This window comes from Monodelphis domestica, chromosome 3 (assembly GCF_027887165.1).
Source record: "Monodelphis domestica isolate mMonDom1 chromosome 3, mMonDom1.pri, whole genome shotgun sequence".
In the NCBI taxonomy this organism is placed as follows: Eukaryota; Metazoa; Chordata; class Mammalia; order Didelphimorphia; family Didelphidae; genus Monodelphis; species Monodelphis domestica.
In genome coordinates this window covers 6,225,655-6,248,922 of record NC_077229.1, presented here as the reverse complement: position 1 = coordinate 6,248,922, position 23,268 = coordinate 6,225,655, and the positions used below count along the sequence as shown (strand labels likewise).

The 23,268-nt window shown below is 47.4% G+C and overlaps 1 protein-coding gene across 6 annotated transcripts in view; it reads right to left on the bottom strand.

The window, feature by feature from the left end:
- The window catches only part of LOC107652075 (zinc finger protein 471-like), a 37,889-nt gene that overhangs the window by 8,101 nt on the left and 6,520 nt on the right, over positions 1–23,268 (bottom strand). For 3 of the 6 annotated variants that reach the window (XM_056820411.1, XM_056820410.1, XM_056820408.1), the window contains exons 2-3: positions 23,056–23,182; positions 20,303–20,398 (exon numbers count right to left, since the gene is read on the bottom strand). In XM_056820411.1, coding sequence (XP_056676389.1) covers positions 20,303–20,398; positions 23,056–23,182 — 223 coding nt within the window. Of the gene's footprint in view, positions 1–4,354; positions 4,846–17,754; positions 19,468–20,302; positions 20,399–23,055; positions 23,183–23,268 lie in introns of those variants that run through there. The other 3 variants (XM_056820406.1, XM_056820407.1, XM_056820409.1) reach the window with 2 other exon arrangements.

Genomic DNA, 23,268 nt, shown 5'->3' with positions numbered 1-23,268 from the left:
TATGATTGATTTGTGTGTTACTTCCATGAGAATAGGTTTCTGTGAGTGGGAAAGTTTTGGGCTTGGTCTGTAGTTGCAGTTTCACTGGGGATTATGTACCTAAGTAAAAGTTAACCCATGATAGTCTTTTGAGATTGGGCTTGAGCGTCTGATCTTTTGGTGACCTTTTAGAGAATGAGGGTACAGGCATTTTGCTGTTGCAATACTCCTCCTGAGACTAGGGGGTGAGTAGTCATGTCAATTCCAGGGGTATTGATGAGAGAGGTCATGCAAGGGGGACTGAGCGGGCAGTCTCATTTTGCCAGGGCCACTCTGGCCTCCTTAGCTACCACAAGTGACTGTCAAGGCATCGTGGCCTGATGGCTCCCAGTAATGGGCAGATCCCAAGGCCCCAGAGGAGCCCTCCTCACCCAGGCAGACCAGGTTCCTGTAGTTCTCCAGCATCTCAGTCTGGGATCATAGGCCAAAAGGCCCTGAGAAAGGAGGGGAAGTGGGCAGGAAGGACAAGGGCTGATTCGGACCCCAACCTGGGCTCCCAGTGATCAAAGACAAACTCTACCAGGATTTGCTCCCACCCTCAGGCTGGCCTGGATTCTGAGTGAGGACACACAGAACAGCCACTGACCAGTCAGCCAGCACTGAGGGAGAGTCTGTCCTGTGCCAGGCTCTGGGCCAAGCCTTGGGCATACAAAGAAGGGTCAACGCAGAGCCTGGCCTCAAGGAGCTAAGTCTAATGGGGAGATGCCATGCACATGACTGGTGACAGCCAAGGTCTGGCCAACACTTTTCTCACCACCCCCTTGGGAAGGCAAGTTCTCCTTGTCCCTATTTACAGATGAGCAAACTGAGGCTCAGAAGGGCTGGGGGGATTGTTCATGGTCACACAGATAGGGTCATAGCTGGGCTCCTCCCTGTCTCCAGGTCTCTTCATAGCCCTTCCCAGCAGGCCATGCTGCTTCCCACTCAACAGCTCAGGTTCCCCAGTGGATATCTTCTCCCAAAGGCAGCAGAACCCAGCAATGGGTACTTGTGAGGGGCCAAGCACATGCCAGGCACTGAGGAACTGGATGGGGACACCAAGAAAAAGCCAAACCAGCCTAAGTGGGGAATGGAAAAGGCCTCTTGGAGGAGGTGCCACTTCATCTAAGTCTCAGAGGAAGCCAGAGATGGTGCTAGAGAGGAATTGGGAGTAGGGACTGTTAATGTTAATTTTAGGATTACAGACTGAATATATCAATTATAGGTCACCAAGGATTTCACTTATAAAATCCTAAATGAAACACTCAAGTCAGAATGGAGTTTTATGGAATTTAGTTACAACAGGAGAGGAGATTATTAGGGGGAGAGAGGGAGAGAGAGAGAAGGAAAGAGGTTAACTCAATCTTCTCCAGCTCCAGGATCGAACTGGCGTCTAGCCCTTTCCACAGGAAGTGAGCGAACTCCAGAGGCTGTTCTCTACCTCACTTCCTGTGTCTCACATATACCAATGGTGGCTCAAGCTTGGCTTAGGGGGGCAATTAGTTGTTTCTGATTTGTCATTAGCTAGCACATGCCTATGTAGTGTGGGTGTGCACATTCTTGGGTGCTAGACCAAGCAAGATGGAGGAAATTTAAAAATCACAGGACTCCTGGCCTGGGGGGAAGTCAGGAGGTACAAAGGCATGGATAGATGGCACACCCTGAGGGAGATACATCAAGCTGGATAGTAGAGTGTATGGGGATGAGGATCATGAGAAAAGCCTAGAAAAGGGGAGGCTCAGTGGCTCAGGAGTTAGAGCCATGCCCTGAGACAGGAAGTCCTGGATTCCAATCTGGCCACTGACATTTCCTAGCTGTGTGACCCTGGATAGTCCCCTTACTCCCCATTGTCTAGCCCCTCTATATTAATTAAAATTAACATAAATTTCCAGACTGACTTGAGTATATTATTTGGGATTTTTCCCTGGCGACCAATTAATTTACATTTTAGGCCACAATCCTAAAATTATCTTTACACTTGCCACAGGAGGGGGCCCCTGTAACAGTTAAAAGATTGTTTGCCTTAAACTGAGACTGCGGAAATATGGTTTCAAATAAAAAATATAGTGGTCGCCATGGGAAAATTCCCAAATATTAAATATACCCAAGTCAGCTGGGTTTTATGAAGATTTTAATTAATACAAATTAAGTAATTAAGGAAAGGGAGAGAGGAGAGTAAGAGGAAATAATGAGAAAAGGGCTAGTCCAGCCTAGGCCTAAGCCCCAAGAGAGAGATCAGTCAGTCCTTAATCCACTCAACACAAGATTTGTCCCAAGCAAGATTCTAGTGTTCAGAGAGACCCTCCAGTTCAGCTCCTCAGCTCCACTAAGTTCTGCCACCAAGCTCTCCAATTTAGCTTTGGCAAGCTGAACCTCTCTCAGAGGCCTAAACCTCTTCCTTTTAAAGAAAAATTTCTCCTACGTCACCTCCCCTAAGTTCTCACATCTACCAATCACAGCAGCCGTTTTCACAGGACTGACCATTCTTAATTCACATCTTCTTTAGTTCTCAACTTCTCTGGGTAGACTAAAACTTCTGAGTAAGTTCACAGCTCTTTGTCCCTTGCAAGTTGCCTGACCTTTTAGTGATTAATTTGACCTTCATAGGTACTTAGCACCTTTTTCTATTAGATATAAAAATAGACTTAGCTTAAAGGCTTTTGCCTCACAAGAGTTAAGTACCTTCATTGTTCACTAAGTAGTTTGCAACTTTATCTTCCCCTACAGTATGCTTAAGTATGGGTGAAGTAATGTAAAGTTCTCACATTCCTGATCAAGTACCTCCATTGTTTAAATGGGGAATAGTCTTAACCAAATGTTCTAAGGTACAGTCTGATAAGTTTTGACATTCACAAGTCTGAGAAATTTTAAGATTCACACCCCTGAGCAGCCTCTTCCAGGAAGCTCCCAGGATTGTAGGAGGTACAGGGGAGGAGGGGTTAGATGGTGGCTGGGGAAAAACAGCCAGGACCAACATGGAGACAGGAGATGGGGGTCATGGAGGGCCTCTACCAAGACCTGTAGCTACCTGGAAGAATACAAGGGGAGGAGGTGATGGAGGCCTGGCCATGGGGAGGCGGCCAGGCTATGAAGGCCTCTGAAGGCCCAAAGGAGTCTCTGTTGGGCTGTCAAGAGAACAGAACCCAGGCTGGAGGGGGGGGGGGGCACGGGGTCAGGCACCATTGTAGGACGATGACTAGAGCCAGACTGGGCTGGAGCAGCCATGGGGGATTCCTGTCCTCCCCAGAAATGTGTCCTTTGCATCTGCTGAGGAGCCCTTCTTGTTTGTCTCCTCCACTCAGGTCTGATTCTGGCTTTAAAGGCCTTGATGCCTCCTCACGGTGGGTTATCCCAGCTGGGCCCTTGGTGGAACCCAGAACCCGGGCCTCAATGGAGGCCTCAGGATGGTCTCTGCTCAGAGTGAGGTGAGATCTGCTGCTCCTACTTCCTGGACGTCCTCCTTCCTCTGGGCCTGGTCTGAAACCTTCCAACTGGGCCTGGGCATGTGCTGGGCCCAAAAGAGACCCGGAACCTGCCATTCAGATGGGAGAAGCAGCCAACCAGGAAGGAGCTGCAGGTTGTCCTGAAGAAGAGGCCCAGCAGGAGCCCCAGGACGGGGCTTCAGGGAAGGGTTTGAGTTGAAAAAGGGAAACAAAAGTGACTTTGGAGCCCTGGAGAGAGAGGAGCATCTACACCTGGGCCTGAGTCTCCATGTCAGGAGAGAGAGGAGCGTCTACACCTGGGCCTGAGTCTCCATGTCAGGAGAGAGGAGTGTCTACACCTGGGCCTGAGTCTCCATGTCAGGAGAGAGGAGTGTCTACACCTGGGCCTGAGCCTCCATGTCAGGAGTGAGAGGAGTGTCTACACCTGGGCCTGAGTCTCCATGTCAGGAGAGAGGAGTGTCTACACCTGGGCCTGAGTCTCCATGTCAGGAGAGAGGAGTGTCTACACCTGGGCCTGAGCCTCCATGTCAGGAGTGAGAGGAGTGTCTACACCTGGGCCTGAGTCTCCATGTCAGGAGAGAGGAGTGTCTACACCTGGGCCTGAGTCTCCATGTCAGGAGAGAGGAGTGTCTACACCTGGGCCTGAGTCTCCATGTCAGGAGAGAGGAGCATCTACACCTGGGCCTGAGTCTCCATGTCAGGAGAGAGGAGCATCTACACCTGGGCCTGAGTCTTCATGTCAGGAGAGAGGAGTGTCTACACCTGGGCCTGAGTCTCCATGTCAGGAGAGAGGAGTGTCTACACCTGGGCCTGAGCCTCCATGTCAGGAGTGAGAGGAGTGTCTACACCTGGGCCTGAGCCTCCATGTCAGAGGAGAGGCTGCTGCTGTTTACCTGGGGGGGGCCTGCAGGGCTCCAGCACAGCGCCCTCTCCACACTCCTCCATGCTCCACACTCCTCGACCTGGGCGTCCCAGAAGGCAGAGCTGGAAGGGAAATGGGACCCATGAGGGGGCTCGGCCCCTCTTTCCTGCCACCTCCCAGAATCCCTGCTTGGAAATGTTCCCAGACTCGGGGGGACCAGAAATGGGGGGCAGGGGAGAGGCCTGGAGGAAGGGGGGGAGCTTGTGGGAACAGTCACGTGAGAATAGGGATTTGGGGAGCGGAAGACAGATGGGGGTGGGGATGGGGCGAGGGAAAGGAAGTGAAGGCCAGGAGTGGGAAGAGGGTTTAGGTTCAAGTGGGGGCGGGGCGGTCCCCTTTCTAGGGCCAGCCCACAGGGACAGAGGCCTCCCCTCCTTGGGGACAGGAGAAGCTGCGCTGGAGCCCAGCGCCAGGGGACTCGGTGATTGGAAAGCAAAGGTAAAGAACTGGGAAAAGCCTAGTTTTAAATCCTCAGAGCCCGCCCCCAGTCGAGGCCACACCCCCAGGCGGAGCCCCATTTTGCCGCACAAGTCCTGGCCCCGCCCCTTGGTGAGAGAATTTCCTCTCTTTTACCCTGCCCCTCCCCCAGACCCCCCCCCCCCACTCCAACTTCCTCCAAGTGCCACCTTCCGGCTCTAGGCTGTGGCTGTTCACAGAGGAGAGGAGGGGCTGCCGGGGGAGTCCCCCGGGGAGCCTCTTAATCTTGGCTTAATAGCTTTAAGTGAAGTGTTTGATCGCAAATTACCAAATACTAAGTAGTAGTAGTGGTAGTCTCTTGGTGACCGAGAATGACGATTGTCTTTGTGCAGTTTCATCTCCGGTGTACCCTCATGTGGCTTTGCAGTCCAAAGGCTGAGGCGCACAGTTTGTGGCACATGGGGCCTGGGACGCCAGTTGTACGGAGGTGCGGTTGTGGCCTGGTGTCAGCATTCACGCGCAGCAGCAAGACGTCGACGTCGCTCATCTTCAAAGATGGCGGCGGCCTGGTTAATGTGGGCTCGCCAGCTGCTTCTGTCAGAGGCAGCGAGTTCTAGTTGCTTTGGTGTCATGCCAGCCCACTTCAAGTTGGACTTTAGCTGATCCTTGAATCTTTTCTTTGGTCGGCCTTGTTTCCCGAGTCCAGCTGACAGTTCACCATAGAATACCTGTCTTGGTATTCGCTGTGGGTCCATGCGGATGACGTGTCCAGACCACCGTAGCTGGGTTTTGAGGACCAGGACTTCGATGCTGGTGGAGTTGGCTCTGTCGAGGACTTCCTGGTGGGTGATTCGGTCCTGCCATCGGATCCTCATGATTGACCGGAGGGAGCGTTGGTGGAATTGCTCCAACTGTTTCATGTGCTTCCGGTACAGTGTCCATGTCTCACACCGTACAGGAGTGAGCTGAGGACCCTGCGTTGTACACTTTGAGCTTCGTCGCAGTGCTTACACCGCTGTGTTGGAGGACTTTGCAGTGCAGTCGCCCGAGTGCCTGGCTGGCCTTTTGATTCCTGGCATTCATCTCGTGGTCTAGGGACCCGTCGTTGGCGATGGTGCTGCCCAGGTACTTGAAAGTGTTGTCGTTAGAAAGCCGTGTGCCGTCGATTGTAATGCACGGCTGGTGAGTTGGCCTCCCTGGTGCAGGTTGGAACAGCACCTCTGTTTTGCTGAGGCTGATAGTCAGGCCCAACAGTTTTGTTGAGGTGGAGAACCTGTCCACAATGGTTTGAAGATGATTTTCTTGGTGGGCCATGAGAGCACAGTCATCTACGAAGAGAGCTTCCAGGATGAGTCTCTCTGTTGTCTTTGTTTTTGCAGTCAGGTGGCAAGCCTGACTAATAATAACTAAATAGTGAGCCATCCAGTCAGTATTTGATGTAGACGCCCAGGTCTAGATCCATCACAGCATGTCATAATACTTGGGTGAAGTATAGGTTGAATAGTACCGGAGCGAGGACACAGCCTTGTTTCACACCATTGGAGATGTTGAAGCGATCGGAAGTCTCTCCACCAGATAGGACTTCCCCTGTCATGTCGACATGAAAGAGCTGGATCAGTTTGACGAATTTTTCTGGGCAACTGAGCTTGCTGAGGATCACCCACAATGCGTCCCTGTTCACTGTGTCGAACGCCTTTGTCAGGTCTATGAAGACAATGTAGAGACTTAGGTTCTGCTCAAGGCATTTTTCCTGCATTTGCCTCACCATGAAGACCATGTCAATGGTGCTGCGACTTGGTCGGAAGCCACATTGTGATTCAGGCAGGTTCTGCTCTGAAACAGATGACAGGAGTCTGTTGAGTATAACACGGGCGAGGATCTTTCCGGCAGTGGAGAGTAGTGAGATGCCTCTGTAGTTGTCACAGGCTGCTCGTGAGCCTTTGTTCTTGTATAGAGCTACGATGGAGGCATCTCTGAGTTCTGGGGGAATGTCTTCCGCTTCCCATATGCTGGTCAGCACTATGTGGAATGCCTGGAGCGCCTTTCCATTTAAGGCCTTGTACACCTCAGTTGGGAATCCTGTCTTTATCGGGTGCCTTGCCTGCACTCATTTGTTTAATGGCTTTTTGGACTTCCTCTATTGAAGGAGGGACGTCAAGTTGTTTAGTGTTGCGAATTTTGGGGATCTGGTCAAGGGCACTTTGGTTGACTGGAGAGGGTCAGTTGAGAAGCTGACTGAAGTGTTCTTTCCACCTGTTGCTGATGCCTTTTTTATCTTTTATGAGAATGTCATCGTCAGAGGATAGCAAGGGAGTGGTGGTGGGTTTTAATGGCCCATAGACAGTCTTGAGGGCACTGAAAAATTGTTTGTAGTTTTTCGTATCAACAAAACGCTGGATTTCTTCTGCCTTTTTTTTCCACCATTGGTCTTGCATTTTCCTGATCTCACACTGTGCCATGGCTTGGAGAGACTTGAATCTGTCCTTTTTAGGAGCAGAGTTTGGGTTATTTTGCCATTCCATAAAGGCTTTGTTCTTTTTGTTCAATAGGTCTTCAATAGCAGTGTTTTTCTCATTGAACCAGTCCTGGTGGTTGCGTTGTTGTTTGGGGCCTAAGACTGCCTTTGATGTTTCCTTCACTGTGTCTCTGAACTGGTTCCATTTCTCGGTTGAGCTTCCAGTGAGTGGTCCCTTGGCAGACAGCTTGTTGACCAGGCAGGACTGGAATGTTTGCAAATAAGATGGATCGCTAAGACGACTCACATTGTAAAATGTAAAATGTCTGGGTGCATTTTGGATGGCGAGGCGCAATGCGCATTTGAAGAGTCACTCTAACCAATTGGTGGTCTGTCCAGCATTCAGCTCCTCTCATGGCTCTAGTAATCTGTACATCCTGGAGGTCTCGCCAGCGTACAATGATGTAGTCAATGAGATGCCACTGCTTTTATCGTGGGTGCATCCACGTTGTTTTATATTTGTTCGCCATTCTGAACACAGTGTTTGTGATGGTGAGTTCGAACTCTGAGCATTTGCTGAGTAGCAGTAGGCCATTGTTGTTCATTTTGCCCATGCCATGTTTGCCGAGCACTCCTTTCCATCTTTTATGGTCCTGGCCAACGCGGGCATTGAAGTCTCCCAGTAGTATCAGCTTGTCATTGGTGGGCACTGAGTGCAGGACGGCACTCAGGTCAGAGTAGAACTGCTCGATGGTCTCCTCTGTGCTGGTCAGTGTAGGGGCATATGCGCTGATGATTGTGGCATACTGGTCTTTGCTGAGAGGTAAATGGATCTTCATGAGGCTCTTGCTGATGCCCACAGACAAGTCTGGCAGCTGTTTGAGCAAACTGGTCTTGATAGCCAGGCCAACACCGTGGATTCTGTCTTCATTTGTGGCTCTACGTTTCCAGAAGGTGTATCCAGTGGTGGGTTCACTGAGTGATCCCTCTTCTGGTAAGCATGTTTCACTTAATGCTGTGATGTCGATGTTATATTGCACCAGTTCTTTACCAATTAGAGCTGTTCTTCTCTCAGGTCTTGGGGTATTCTCTCTATTAAGTAATGTTCTGATGTTCCATGTTCCTAGTAGGAGTTTCTTTGTATTTTGTTTCTTTTGATTTTGACCTCTTAAAGGGATGACCCGCCAGCCGTGGTGAGCTGACCGGGAGTTTGTAGGGCAGGCAATGTTTGGGACACCTTTTCTAGTCCCCTCCCTTGATTAGGGTGAGCAGTGCTGTCCTAGAGAGGGCTGCTCAGTTACTCAGGATGCTGCCAAACTTCCCTGCTGCCCTACAGGGCCAAGCGACCACTGGTCCATGGGCCACCTACGTGCAGGATCGTGACTACAACTGCCAGTGGTCACCTCCACCTGTTGCATCGCCACTCCCCCATCACCACAGGTCTTGAAGAGGGTGGACGGGGTTAGGCTAGATGAGTGTGCACAAAGATACTTGTGCGTGAAAGAGATTTAAGTGGAAAAGTCGATGCACAGAGACAGTCCCACTCTCTCGACGTTGGAAGCCTGGGTCCAGTGGCACGAAAAATTGTTACGTCTGGAGAATTCCTCAGCTGCTTTGGATGGCTGTGTTGTCTTTTGTGCTCTAACACATCCTGAGCACTCCACAGTGCTTTGCTGCGTCGCCATCTCAGCCGTTGAACCTTCCTAATGGTTTCTTCCGCCTGTTCCTCCGAAGCAGTCTTCACATGCTGGGTGAGCAAAGCCCTGGTTCACCAGGGGTCAAAACTAAGTAGGAGCATTTCAAATTCTTGATCTGATTAAATTAAAGGTTGCTGATTGATTACATTAGAAATAAACTAAGAGTCTAATTCTCTCTTCACATACCTATATTATCTCATGACACTGATAAAAATTTCATGAAGTCGGGTCTCTTTTGGGCCCTGCACATGCCCAGACCCATCTGGGAGGCTTCAGGCCAGGCTAGGGAAGCCAGAATGGCCAGGCCCAGAGGAAGGAGGATGTCCAGGAAGCAGGAGCAGCAGATCTCACCTCACTGGGCAGGGACCATCCTGAGACCTCCATCGAGGCCCGGGTTCTGGGCTCTACCAAGGGTGCCCCTGGGTCGGCCCACCATGAGGAGGCATCAAGGCCTTCAAAGCCAGAATCAGGCCCAAGTGGAAGAGACAAACAAGAAGGGCTCCTGAGTAGATGCAGAGGAGGGGGATCCCCCATGGCTGCTCCTGCCCAGTCTGGCTCCAGTCATTGTCTTAAAATGGCGCCTGACCCCATGTCCCCCCCAGGCCTGGGTGCTGTTCTCTTGACAGCCCAACAGAGACTCCTTTGGGCCTTCAGAGCCCTCCACAGCCTGGCTGCCTCCCCATGGCCAGGCCTCCATCACCTCCTCCACCCTATATTCTTTCGGGCAGCCCAAGGCCTTGGTGGAAGCTCTCCATGACCCCTATCTCCTGTTTTCATGTTGGTCCTGGTTGTTTTTCCCCTGGTCACCATTAAGCCTCTCCTCCCCTGTACCTCCTGCAATCCTGGGGGATTCCTGGAAGAGGCCACTCAGAAGCCCCCTCCTGTGGGAAGGTGCTTCCAGGCTCCCAGCTGCCTCCTCCAAGAAGGCTTTGTTGCCTCTGGTCATTCTTTTTCCTGGTCTGTGCTGATTGATATGTACAACACCTCCCCTGTTAGGATGGAAGCTTCCTCTTTTTCTTTTCCTTCTGTGAGGCTGTGGAGGAGTCCCTTCACCTCTCTTTGCCTCAGTCTTCTCATCCGTAAATTGGGGATAATAGTAGCCCCAGGCTCAGGGTTACATTATTGCTGTTTCTGCTGGCTGATAAGTTTTCCCCACAGGTGATCATTAGTCTTCTGAGTCCCAATTAAAGACTTGTTTTTCATGTCCTGATGCTACTAATTATGAAGTGGGACCCACAAATAAAGAGGGGGCAACGGAGTGCGGTTCCAGGGGACAAAGAAAGGAGAACCCACCCTGATGGCCACGAGAAGCAGATAAAGATGGTGCACGTGGTCCCCCCTTCTGAGACTTGAATCTCTCCCTGATAGACCCCCATGGCCCACCTGCAACCCTCCCCCAGAGTCACCGTCCTTGAGGTCCAAGCACCTCCCCCAGGAGTCTCGAAGTCACTTGGCCCGTCCCCCTTGGTTTCTGTCCTGAGAAAGCAACACAAACTCAATCTTCTGTTCCCATGGTCGGGAAGATGCCTCCCTGTGCAGGCCGCTGATGAACCTCCTTCGATTGATTGGGATACCTTTGTCCTTCCTTGGTGGAGGATGCCTCAGGAACAGATTATGGCTTCTGGGCTGGGCGCCATCGGGACAATGACTGTTAAAGGAGCCGGAGGGGAGAGTAGGGCCTTCAGAGGGGTTTGTCCTGGTCAGGAGGGCCGAGGGTGGGAGGCAACTGCAAGTCAGACACTCAATACCGGCAATTGCCAGGAAAAGCAGCCCTAGCTAGCTGGAGAGAGCGGGCTCAGGGGCTCCCAAGGAGAAGGCCATCTCCATCTCTGACTGGAGCGAAAAGAACAAGGCTCCATCTCGGACCCAGAAATGTGTGCTGAGGGATGACAGCCTTCTGGCCAAATTCAACCAATAGGCTGGAAAAGTTCCTGAATCAGTGTGCATCATTCGTGCATTAGACCAGAGAGTTCTAATCCTGTCTTGGGCACTTACAGCCTTTGTAACTGGAAGAGTCCCTTGGCTCCTGTCTGCCATGGTTTCCAAATCTGTAGAATGGGGATGAGAGCCGCCATGATGGCGGGTTCCTTCCAGGATTCTAGTCAGGATTAAATGACATCCTCTAGGTTTGATTCCGCCCCTTTCTCAGTATTTCTTGTTAAATGTCCAGCCTTTGTCACCCCAACATCAGTTTGTTATTTTACCTCCTTCTATAACGTCACCTCGTGATCACTTGCTTGGTAACAGACAAGAATCAGGCCTTACCTCGGGGAGGCGCATCATTTAGATGCACTTGCAAAGCCCGCCCAGGTCTTCCTTAGCTTTCTTCCAAGTCTCATTTCTCAATCGCCCACAGTCCTCCCGGTCTCTTTCCCCCTCACTCCCGATCCCTTGTCTTAGAGGAAAAACAAAGAACCCTCAAGTTCCACACAAGCGATGAATTGACCAGAAGAGGCTGTTGTGTGAATTCAATGAGGAGTATGACTCTGGGTAAGTCATTCAATCCCTATATGCCTTGTAATAGCACTTACCTCCCAGGATTGTTGTGAAGATCAAATGAAATAATGATAAAGGGCCTGGAACATAGTAAATGCCATGAAATTGTTGGTTATTACCATTATACTAACAGTCCCCAATGGGATGGATTGCATCAGGAGAGAGTGGGTTTTTTTCTCATTGGAGGTTATTATTCAGTCTGTTGCAGTTTCTTTGGCCATAAAATAGGGATCACAGCACCTGCCTTTCGGTCCCAGGATAAGATGGCTGCTTACTCCAGCCACTAAACCTCACTTCCAATGAGCACTAATAAGTGGCCTGGAATGGAGTGTCATCTAGACCCTGTCATAGTCAAAGCCCTAGAGCAGGGGTACCCAAACTTTTTATACAGGGGGTCAATTCACTGTCTCTCAGACTGTTGGAGGGCTGAACTATAAAAAAAACAAAACAAAACTATGAACAAATCCCTATGCACACTGCCCATAACTTATTTTAAAGCAAAAACAACAACAACAACAACAACAAAAACGAACAACTACAATATTTAAAATAAAGAACAAGTAAATTTAAATCAACAAACTGACCAGTATTCCAATGGGAACTATGGGCCTGCTTTTGGCTAATGAAATGGTCAATGTCTGGTTCCATATTTGTCACTGCTAGCTATAACAAGTGATGCAAGTGTGCATAAGTTAGTCTAGATCTGATTGGAGATTTCAGATGTCTCATTCTGGAAAAAGTCTGTTCACAGACATAAGTGCTGCCAAAGATGGTTACCATTTTGAGTGTATGGTTCCTGAGATTAGGATATGTCTCAGAGGGAAGATATGCATACAAATTAGGCAAGCTGCTTGACTTGAATGCATCTTTCAGAGAGTCACAATTCTGCAGTTCAGCCAGTTCCATTTGGTAAATTGTATCCACATTTTCAATGTCAAAAAAATGGATTATGGGAAAAGCTGTATGTTTTGTTCATGAAGATGAAGCTCTTTAAATCTGAATTGGAACTCCTTTTGCAACTTTTCCAATGAATCCACACATATTTCTTTTGGGAATGCAATCAAGGGTTTTTCCATTAACATTTTGAGTTCAGGGGAGATAGAAATTTCCTCCTTCACTTGTTTGATAAGAAGGTCTAATTTTACTTCAAATGCTTTCACATATGATTGCATATCACAGATGAGTTTTCCTTTTCCTTGAAGTTGCACATTGAAACTGTTGAGTAGCTCTGTCACATCTGTCAGAAAGGTGAGGTGCCATTTCCATTCTGCATCATTGAGCTCTGGTACTTCTTTGTTTTTTGAAAGCATAAAAGCTGTAATCTGTAGAAGCAAGTCATAGAAATGTCTTATAACTCTCCCTCAATTCAGTCAATGGACTTCTGTGTGGTACAGAACATCTTCAGAGGCAACAGTTAGCTAAGACAGAAATTTCTGAAATTGTCTGTGGTTTAGCGCATTAGCTATAAATGTAGTTAACACAAGATACCACAATTTTCATAACAGAGTCCCACTTAAGTGATTTACTACATAGCAGCACTGGTTAGTGGATGAGGCAGTGTATGGCTATTGGATGAGAATGGTTACATTTGTCCATCTCTTGGTTAATGCAAGCATTTACTCCTTTCTTAGACCCCACCATGCTAGGAGCACCATCAGTTGTTACACTGGCTAGTTTAGCCCAGTCCAGCTCCAAATCCATCATAGTTTGGGAAGCCTTTACATAGATATTGTCTCCTGTAGTTGTTCCTTTGATGCTTTGCAGTGCAGCAAGCTCTTTTGTGACTTTGAAATTGTCATTCGTCCCACAAATAAAAATTAGAAATTGTGCAGAATCACGAACATCATTGCTCTCATCGAGTGCCATGGAAAAATAGGAAAGTTTTCTTGCGAAGTTTTGCAAATGCTGAAGCAAATTGTCTCCCATTTCTTCAATCCTTTGTGTAATTGTAGATTCTGAAAGACTGACCGTACTAAATGACTCTGCCTTTTCTGGCCACATCTCTTTGGCAACAGAAAGATGGCACTCTTTAACAAATTCTCCCTCCATGAATGGTCTGCCAGTGCATACTATTAGCTTGGCAATTTAAAAACTTGCTCGCAGTGATGAAATATTTAGCTGCTTCTGCTTCACAAAAATATTTTGCTGAGCTGTCAATGTATTTTCCAGTTTGAATATTTTATCTTTTCTCACATCTCGATATTTATCTTTATGTTGAGTTTGGCAGTATTGATGCAAATTGTATTCTTTGAACACAGACACTATATTCTAGCATATCAAACACACAGCTCTTTCCTTGTACTGCATGAAAAAGTAATCATAAGTCCACTGTTCTTTGACTATCCTACACTCCCGAGTCAATTTTTTTCTTTCGTGACATCATTGTTTCTTAGGGATTCCAAATTGCTATTAGTAAAATACCTACCTACACACACACACACACACACACACACACACACACAGCCCTACAAAAACAATACACCAACAATAATTTTACCAATACAAAGGCATACAGACTGCACTGCCCATCAATGCAGTCTAATATGTGTCCATCAATGCAGCCTTCCCAGTCCACATTTCAGCCTCACCTGTGGCCATATTGGTGGAACTCCACTTTTACCTCAGGCTCACACTGGTTTGATGCAGGAACCAGCATGATTACAGAGCCAGTTCCTTCACCACTTTTCCAATTCACGCTACCCTGTGCAAACCACACTGAGATCTGTGAACTCACACAGGAATCTGGTCGCATGGGTCTTACCCATGCGATCACATTCCACAGCAGGAAAAATGAAGTGTATGTCCTCTTGTGGCCCATATTTATGGATCTGTAATTATACACTGTAATACAAAAAACACATGCCTCATTCCCCCCATGTTGTACAATGGCAACCATACTCCCCCAGATAATGGCCCCTATTATGTTGTGCATCTGGGGGAGTATGGGGGCCATTGTAGTACCATGTTTCCCCGAAAATAAGACACTGTCTTAGATTAATTTGACCTCCCCAAAACAGGGGGTGTCTTATAAAACACCCAGTAGCTGTAGTGGGCTTCTCACAGTAGAGGCCCACCACTGATGTCACAGGTCAGATCACGGCTATCCGATGCCTGTATACAGTACTGGAGGTGGTGCTGGGCCTGTGACACTGTATACCACTGTCTGGGATAGCAGAGGCTGCAGCACTGGCTGGGATGGGCCTGTCACACCTTGCACAGGCCCATCACTGCCACCACTATACTGAGCAGCAGTATACACATTGCGGAATCCCCTCCCCCATGCTGATATCTTCCATTGTGCAGCCACATAATCCTTTGCATGGCACCTCATTCTTGTTCAGTTACTCTCAGAACAAGGAACCATGCAAAGGAACCAAGCCCAGGGCTGAGGAGGTACGACGTCTCAACCACAAATCCACATGTTGGCCATGCCCCGGGCAGCAGGGGAGGCCACAACTGTGCCCATCCTGATGGAGCCTTCCCAGGCACTTGGGGCCTCTAGGACAAGGGCGTCTTCTCCGCCTTCTGATGGCTCAGTTCTCTGCAAGAAGGCCAACAAGGAGCCCTGACCACCCTCCGCTCTTGCCTCTTAGCCTGAGCTGCTCTGCCACCCTGCCAGCCCCCTTGTGGTTTGGGCCCAGACCAAGGAGCCAGCACTCCACCAGACAGTGACCAAAAAGCAGAAGCTGCTTTGGGCTCGAGTCAAGGAGTGCCTCGCCTGAGCTAGTGCCTCTTGGCTCTGGTAGACCTTCCCCTCTTGCCACCACTGGGTGATGGAAGGCTGCATGGAACCTGCCCTTCCTGCTCTGGCTCCATCTGGGGTAGGGGTGGGGGTTCAAGCTGGCCAACCCCGAGTCTTCTTGGGGAGCCAGAGGAAGGACCAAGGCTTCCTCAGGCTGAGGGCTTGATGAATGACTTGATCTCCTCCAAAGGGGGTTCAGGGGAGGAAAATGGAACCAGGGCATCACCGGCACCTCACCCTGTCCACGACCAATCCGGCACTGACCCTGGGGGCCAGAAAGCTCGGGGAGCTTGTGCTTAGCTCCCATGCCTGCAGTGCCATTCCACCCTGCTTCCATGCTGGGCTGGGCCTCACTGGGTCTGGGACATGAGCCCAAGAACACTCAGGAACCTCCAAGACTTGTCGTCCCTCAATTCCTCTAGACCTGCTGGAGGCACGTCCACTGTCCAAACACATAGAAGCACAGGCAGCCCGACAAAGAGCCCGCATTTGGCCAGGCTGTGTCTATCCCACCATGGGTCTGGAAGAGCACTCAGTCAACAAACATTTATTAAGCGCTCCCTGTGTGCCAGGCACTGTGCTAGGCACTGGGGACACGTGCAGCCCTCAGGGAACTCACATTCTAGAGGAGGAGACAACACATAAGTAACTGGGCCCACGTGGCACCTCTGGAGCAGCCGGGAGGTCATCTTGGAGTCAGGATCTCCCACCCTGACTCTCAGATTCCTATATCTGTGGCCTCCTTGGCCTGACAGCTGGGTAAGGATGAAGGATGATGCCCTGACTGGGGCTGGGCCTTCCCCGAACTCTCTGATGGCTCAGCCCTGACCTGAGGCCCCATCATCCACCCCCAAGGTCCCTGGGACCTGACCATGAGAAGGTGGGGGCCCTGGGCCGCCAAACCCGAGAACAGGGTGTGTGGCCCCCCTGACCCTCATTCCCCCAGCCCCCCACACTGTGTCACCGTCATCATACTGCCACCAGACGACGACTTGGTGTTGAGGAAGGCCCTGAGGGTGAGACTTCATGGGGGTGCTATCCCCCTGGCAGGCCCTGGCTGTCCCCACCCCATTGGGGAGGTCAGGCCAAAGCTGGGCTCCAGCCCTCCCACAGCTACAAACTGCAGCTTCACTCAGTCCCTGACCTCAGGACCAAGACAACGACCAAAAAGGAGAAACCGTTTTGGTCCCAGATCGCAGGGCCAAAGAGGTATTTCACCCAAAGCGATGAGCCCAAGGCTCTGGCAGACCTCAGCCATTCGGCCACAACTTCACTCTCCTTGGATCCTGAGGACAAGACTGTGCCTGCCCTGAGCAAGCCTCCCCAAGCCCCCATGGAGTGGTTGTGGGGCCACGTTGGGTCTTCAGGCAGAGCCCAGGCCTCCCTTCTCTGATGAACAGGTCAAGGCCACATCTGTTGCACCATCCCTTGCTGCTAGCAGGCCATGTGTACACCTGCCCCAGAATATGTCACAAACTCCAAATCCTGATGGTTCCTTCCCAGAGTTGGGCCTTGGGATGCCCAGAACCAGTCCAAAATAGAGGAAAGAGTCTGAGGTCACCTTACCTTGGGTACCAAAAGCTCAATAAGCAGGATGGTATTCAGAGACTCATCAGATCCTGTAACGCCTACTGTGAGCACCAAGGCCCCATGCACCCCAATGTAGGGGAACTGGGCTCAGATTAAAAGTCAATGAGTCCTAGTCCTGCCCCTGCCCCTGTAGCCACAAGCCCAGGCCATGGGGACTACCCTGAGTCATGGAAAAACTTTATCCTTGCTATTAAAATTTAGGATAGTCCTCTGCCATTGACTCTTCAGGACTTCAGGATCAAACATGGAATCAGAGCCACATTCTGCCAGGATAACACTGTAATACCCCCAGCCATGGCTCAGCCTTGCCCAGAACAATGGCAAACATAACTGGCCTTGGGCCCCTACACCTCCCCAGCCTCCTTCAGCCTCTGGCTGGCTTGCCTGATATGAGCCAAGAATTTCCTCAGTGAGATCACTATGGTCTGATCATCAGATCAAGGTAGCTTATTGCCCCTCTAACAGAGCCAAGGACATGCCCTAGTCAGTTGTGTTTTGGTTAATGAGCTGGGGTCACCACTTTATCACCATCATCATACAGTTACCAGACTGAGCTTCTCTAGACCCTCCAAGGCAATGATAAGGCCACAAATACTTAATTCTGGAGCACTTGCCGGGAGGTAGCCAAGATTCCCTCATCCTCCAGCTGTGCTCTGGGTCCTGTGGACAAAGTTGGGTGACCCACCATATCTTGTCTCTTACTATGAACCTGAGACCACACCAGAGATGCAGTTGTTCTTGGGGCCCAGAACTCAAGGCTAATGCTCCCCAATAAGGTGAGCAGGGTGGAAGCATGAAAGCCAAAGGATGACCCAGTATCCTTATACTCAATACCATGTACCAAGGCCCTAGCAGACCCTACCCATCAGGCCACAAATTCACTGCCCTTGGATCCTGGGAACGGGGCTATCTGGTCTTGAACCCCAGATCTTATGTCCCATAAGTCTGACTGGTGGACTGCAGGTTCACTAGGCTTTTATTAATCTGTTAATTTTATTAATCCACAACAATAAAAAAAAAGGGGGAGAAGGGGGGGTATTTTGGTCACACTAGAAAAGAATTGAAAGTGTATATTTATGTATATATAAAAAGCTGCTTGGGAAGAGAAGTTTCTCTACTCTTCATAAGGAGAGATTATCATCTCCCATCTGAAGGGTACCTAACTTTTATTAATTTTCTATAGGAAGTTGACATTCAAAGATTACTAAAAGGTATTAATGTACACTAGAGAATAATGCATGATTTTATCCCATACAATATGGTTTCTCTCGAGTGTGGAGTCTCTGATGTGCAGCAAGATGGCCCCTTCGTGTGAAAACTTTTCCACAGTATTTACATTCATAAGGTTTCTCTCCAGTGTGATTTCTCTGATGTTTCCCAAGAGATCCCCTCTCTGTAAAAGCCTTTCCACAGTATTTACATTCATAAGGTTTCTCTCCAGTATGGATTCTCTGATGTGCAGCAAGAGAGCCCCTCTGTGTAAAAGCCTTTCCACATTGTTTACATTCATAAGGTTTCTCTCCAGTGTGGATTCTCTGATGTGTAACAAGATGTCCTCTCCCTATAAAAGCCTTTCCACACTGTTTACATTCATACGGTTTCTCTCCAGTGTGGATTCTCTGATGTGTAGCAAGATTGCCCCTTTCTGTAAAAGCTTTTCCACATTGTTTACATTCATAAGGTTTCTCTCCAGTGTGGATTCCTTGATGTTTAGCAAGAGAGACCTTCAATGTAAAAGCCTTTCCACATTGTTTACATTCAAATGGTTTCTCTCCAGTGTGGACAGTTTGATGTGCAGCAAGATAGTCCCTCCGTATGAAAGCCTTTCCACACTGTTTACATTCATAAGGTTTCTCTCCAGTGTGGATTCTCTGATGTTTAGCAAGAGATCCTCTCTCAGTGAAAGCCTTTCCACATTGTTTACATTCATAAGGTTTCTCTCCAGTGTGGATTCTCTGATGTGCAGCAAGATTTCGTCTCTGTAAAAGCCTTTCCACAGTGTTTACATTCATACGGTTTCTCTCCAGTGTGGATTCTCTGATGTATAGCAAGATGACCCCTCTGTGTGAAAGCCTTTCCACAGTGTTTACATTCATATGGTTTCTCTCCAGTGTGGATTCTCTGATGTGTAACAAGATGGACCCTCTGTGTGAAAGCCTTTCCACATTGTTTACATTCATAAAGTTTCTCTCTAGTATGGATTCTCTGATGTGCAGCAAGCTCAGAGTTCTGACTGAAAGGTCTCCCACCTTTATCACTCACAGAAACCATCTCAACAGGTTTACTTTTTGGATGTCTAATGAGGTCTAAATTCCTGCCAAAGGCCATTCCCCCCAGGTTACCTTGATACATGGGAATTTCAGGAAGATTCCCATGTGGCTGAATAAGTTGTACTTCTTCAGGAAAGCTTTTCCTATTTTTGCTATCCTGACAACAGTCATTTCCTGAGGTCAATTTCATATACTGATTTAGGACTGAATATTGGCTGAATTTCTTGGCAGTTTCATCAAAGTCACTGTCATTCTTTGGATTATTGATAATAATAGAGCCACAGATTTCTTTCAAAATAAAGTCATGGAAATCCTCAGTCATGCATCTTTTGGGGCCAGATCCTTTCACAAAAAGGCTCAGCTTTGTAGACATCTCCTTCACTTCAAAATTAGTCTTTGCCTCTGAAGACAACAATGCTATAAACACAGAAGGAAGGAGAACAAACTCACAGACACAGAGCAATATAAGTTCTTTCCTCTGATGACAGCAATTAAACTGATTTTTATTCTATTTCCCCAGGCAAAAAGGAATTTTCAAACATAAACTAATAGAACCAGTCTTTGGATACACCATTTGGTCATATCTGTATGATGGATGACTTTATTAAGATTTTCACATACAATAACAATGAAACCTTACAATGGACCTGTGACACAGGCAGGCCCAAGATTTTCAACATACTTCCCAACTCATATCATGAATAAAGAATAGAGAAATGACCTGAACAACTTCATTGCAGCTAGACTACAACTCAAACCCTGTGCATGAGCATTGTCCAGTGCACAATCTTTCTCCATTGTCCTTTCTATCTTTCCTAAAAAGTTACTCTCCATTATTCTTATAATTTTGTGAATCTTGGGTAACCTTCCAGATATTCTGTTCTCATCATTTTGAATGCATTATCACATAATAATTTTTTGTAAAATTTTTATGCTAAACAGAGAAACGATTTCATTCTTTTTAACTCTCATGCAGTAATTTTCAAAGAGGAATAGAAGTTTTCTTCTTTTCTCTATGGATGCAAAAATTGTATGCCATTAAGGGTAGGCATACTAAAGATTTATCTTATTTCACAATCTACCATAAATTATGTCTCATGTCCTATACTGAGTCCCTCCTCCATTTCTATAGAAATGAACTGCATGATTCAGCACTGGTCTGCCAGCCTCAATTCATGCATTCCCTTCACTACAACTGATAAAAAGGCTTTTGGGATAACATCTCTTATACACCTGCTTTCTTCTCACTTACCTGGGCAGGAGCTCCTTGGGCCTTTTTGTTCTAGCAGCCATGGTGCTTTCCCTTGCTGAAAACAGGAGATAAAATGTTCCATAGAAACAGGAAGCCCTGGGCATAAGAAGGAAGGGATGAGGAGAGAAAAATATGGTCTTCTTAAAGGAAAGGTGACATGCAAGTAAGGACTACACAATGGCTTTTATTGTATTCACTGTTGGAAGGTTTGCAGGAGGGTAGAGTTCATGGAAACCATTTGCAATCAGAAAATTCCATCTTTATCTCTTGTAATAGACGGATGGGCACATTCCACAATCTGCATTATCTAGAAATTAAAAGCAGCTAGTAGAGAAGGGATGAGATCAGAACTTGGAGTCAGAAAAGCAATTTTAACCCAGCCTCAGAGAGCCAGTAAGTAGGTGTCCCTGGGCAAATTACTTAACCTTTGTTTACCTCAGTTGCTTCAACTATAAATTAAGGACAAGAAGACTATGAAGTTCATAGGGATGTTGTAGAATTAATGATAATTAAGAGCTCCTTTACCTAGTAGAAGTCATAAAGCAGGCATTTAAAAATGCTTATTCCCTTCCTTTCCATTCCTATCATATGGCCTGGGATTTGGGGGGAAAATGAAGTAGGAAAAAGAATAAACTTTCTAGACTAGGCAGAATTAGGGGCTGTTGAGGTTCAGCTTTAGACTTCTTTATATTTATTCCGTTTGTGACAGAGAAAAAGACTTTCTCCTGAGTGTTACCCACTTTTCCTGCTGGTGATTAGAAATCTTTCCCCCCAACATTACCCAATTAAAAAGACTATTGAAGAGGAAACCTGAGAAAGACATTTTAAATCTCTGTCTGGCTTTATTTCAGCTCCTGTTGCCCTGAGTCTGAACTGTGGCCAAGGGGTCAAACCCAGGGTGAGTCAACCTGACTTTCTCTCAGGGGGCTCAGGCTGCCAAGGCCTGAGTTTCCCCAAACTAGAGGAGGGTTAGGGTTTAGATAGAGACAGGGACCCCTTTTTCCTACTATCCTTTCTCATTATTTCTCAGGGGTGGGGATTGAGGGTTTTTTTTTGGGGGGGGAAGATTTTCCCTCTTCTGCCTTCCCTCCTTAGAAAACGCTGCTCTTCCAGATTCGCTCTTGTCCCGCTTGTCTCCTCTTCACTACTTGAGACCAAAGGGTCTCCCCTTGATCCATTCACTCACACTTATTCACAGCTTGGGGAACAGATAACTATTTTAATGTCAACTCAATCAGGTAATACAAAAGGAATAACGGGCAGGGAAATAATGAGAAATGATAGTGGGAAAGTTTCCAACCTTCTCTCTTCAGCTTCTCAAGATTGAGAGACCAACTCCTCTACCAGCCAGAGTCTTCCTCCTCCAGATTCCAAACTCTTGCCCCGCCCCCCCCCCCCCCCCCCACTCAATGTGATCAGTTTCATACACTCTTCAGCCTGGCACTTTTCTTATGTGCCAACCTCTGTCACACATTCCCATATTGTTATGGAAATAACAATCCCCTTACCTTTACTCTTTGAATGTCTACTTATGTATGTTAAATGTGTTTTTTGTAAACAACATATCATAGGATTCAGGTTTTTAATTCACTCTGCTATCTGCTTCCATTTTGTGGGTGAATTCATCTCATTTACAATTGCAACTATGATTACCATCTCTGTATTCCCTTCCATCTTATTTTCCTCTTTCAATCCTACGATATCTCCTTTCACTGTCTGTCCACACAGTTCTCCTTTAATCACCACCCCCATTTTCCCTCCCTTATATTATTCCCTTCCCTACACCACCCTTATTATTCTCCTCCTACTTCTGTATAGGGTCTTTTAATCATTCCCCCTATTCCATCTCTCTTATATTATTTCCCTCCCTCCACAACTTTTCTTATTTTTCTTCCATAGCTGTATAGAGTAAGATAAGATTCTATACCCCAATGAGTCTATTATTCCCAATGAGAATGTTTTACTGATTGCCTGTCACCTCCCTCATTGTCCCCTCCACTGTAATAGTTTTTCTTCCCATGTCTCTTTATTTAATATAATTTACCCCATGTTATTTCTCTCTTCTTTTTTCTCTCAGTGCTATCCTTTTTCACCTCTTGATTTTTTTTCATATCTTCCTAAACAGTTTAGTCTATGTATACACACTTTGTCTATGTACACTACTTCTAACTACTATAAGGAGAGCAATTTTAAGAGTTAGAAATATCATCTTTCCACTAGGCATACAAATAATTTGATCTTCTTGAGTTTTATAAATTTTCTCTTTCTTGGATTTGCCTCCTCTATTAATACTTAATAACAAGAAATCTTTTCTAAAGACCAGACCCAGCCCAAAGGGGAAGGAGCTGCCTTGGAAGGTAGAGGGTTCCCATCAATATCCATCTTCACAGAAAAGATTTCTGGGTATAAAAAGAATTTGCACACAAATTTCAGGTCTAATTAGCGGCTGAACTAGATGATTTCTGAGATTAGCTTCATGAATGTAAATCTGTAACACTGGTTTAATTTTTCACCTGAAGCTATTGAAAACAGAAGAGAAATAATTTCAAGGGCAAGAAAGTAAAATCCCAGCCTCCTATCACATAATTCAAAGACTTTTAAAATAAAAAGCAGAAAGGAGGGTTCCGTGGGCAGAGATCAGTACATTTCCTTTTTTAATCATTGACAAAGGTTCAAAATCCTGTACATTTGGCTTGGAATGAAGACATTCCCTTAATGGCAGATTCAGAGACAATAGAGAAAATGGTCCTTACCCACAGAGAATAGATTCTGCATGTTCTCCAGCACAACTTCCAGGTACAGCTCTTTTTGAGAATGGTCCAATAGGCACCACTCCTCCTGGGTAAAGTTCACAGCCACATCCTTGAATGTTATTGACTCCTAAATCAGCAAAAAACACAAGATTTAGGGCTGAACCTTCAAATTTCATCCCTTATCCACTGACTGGAGGAAACTGAAACACCCAG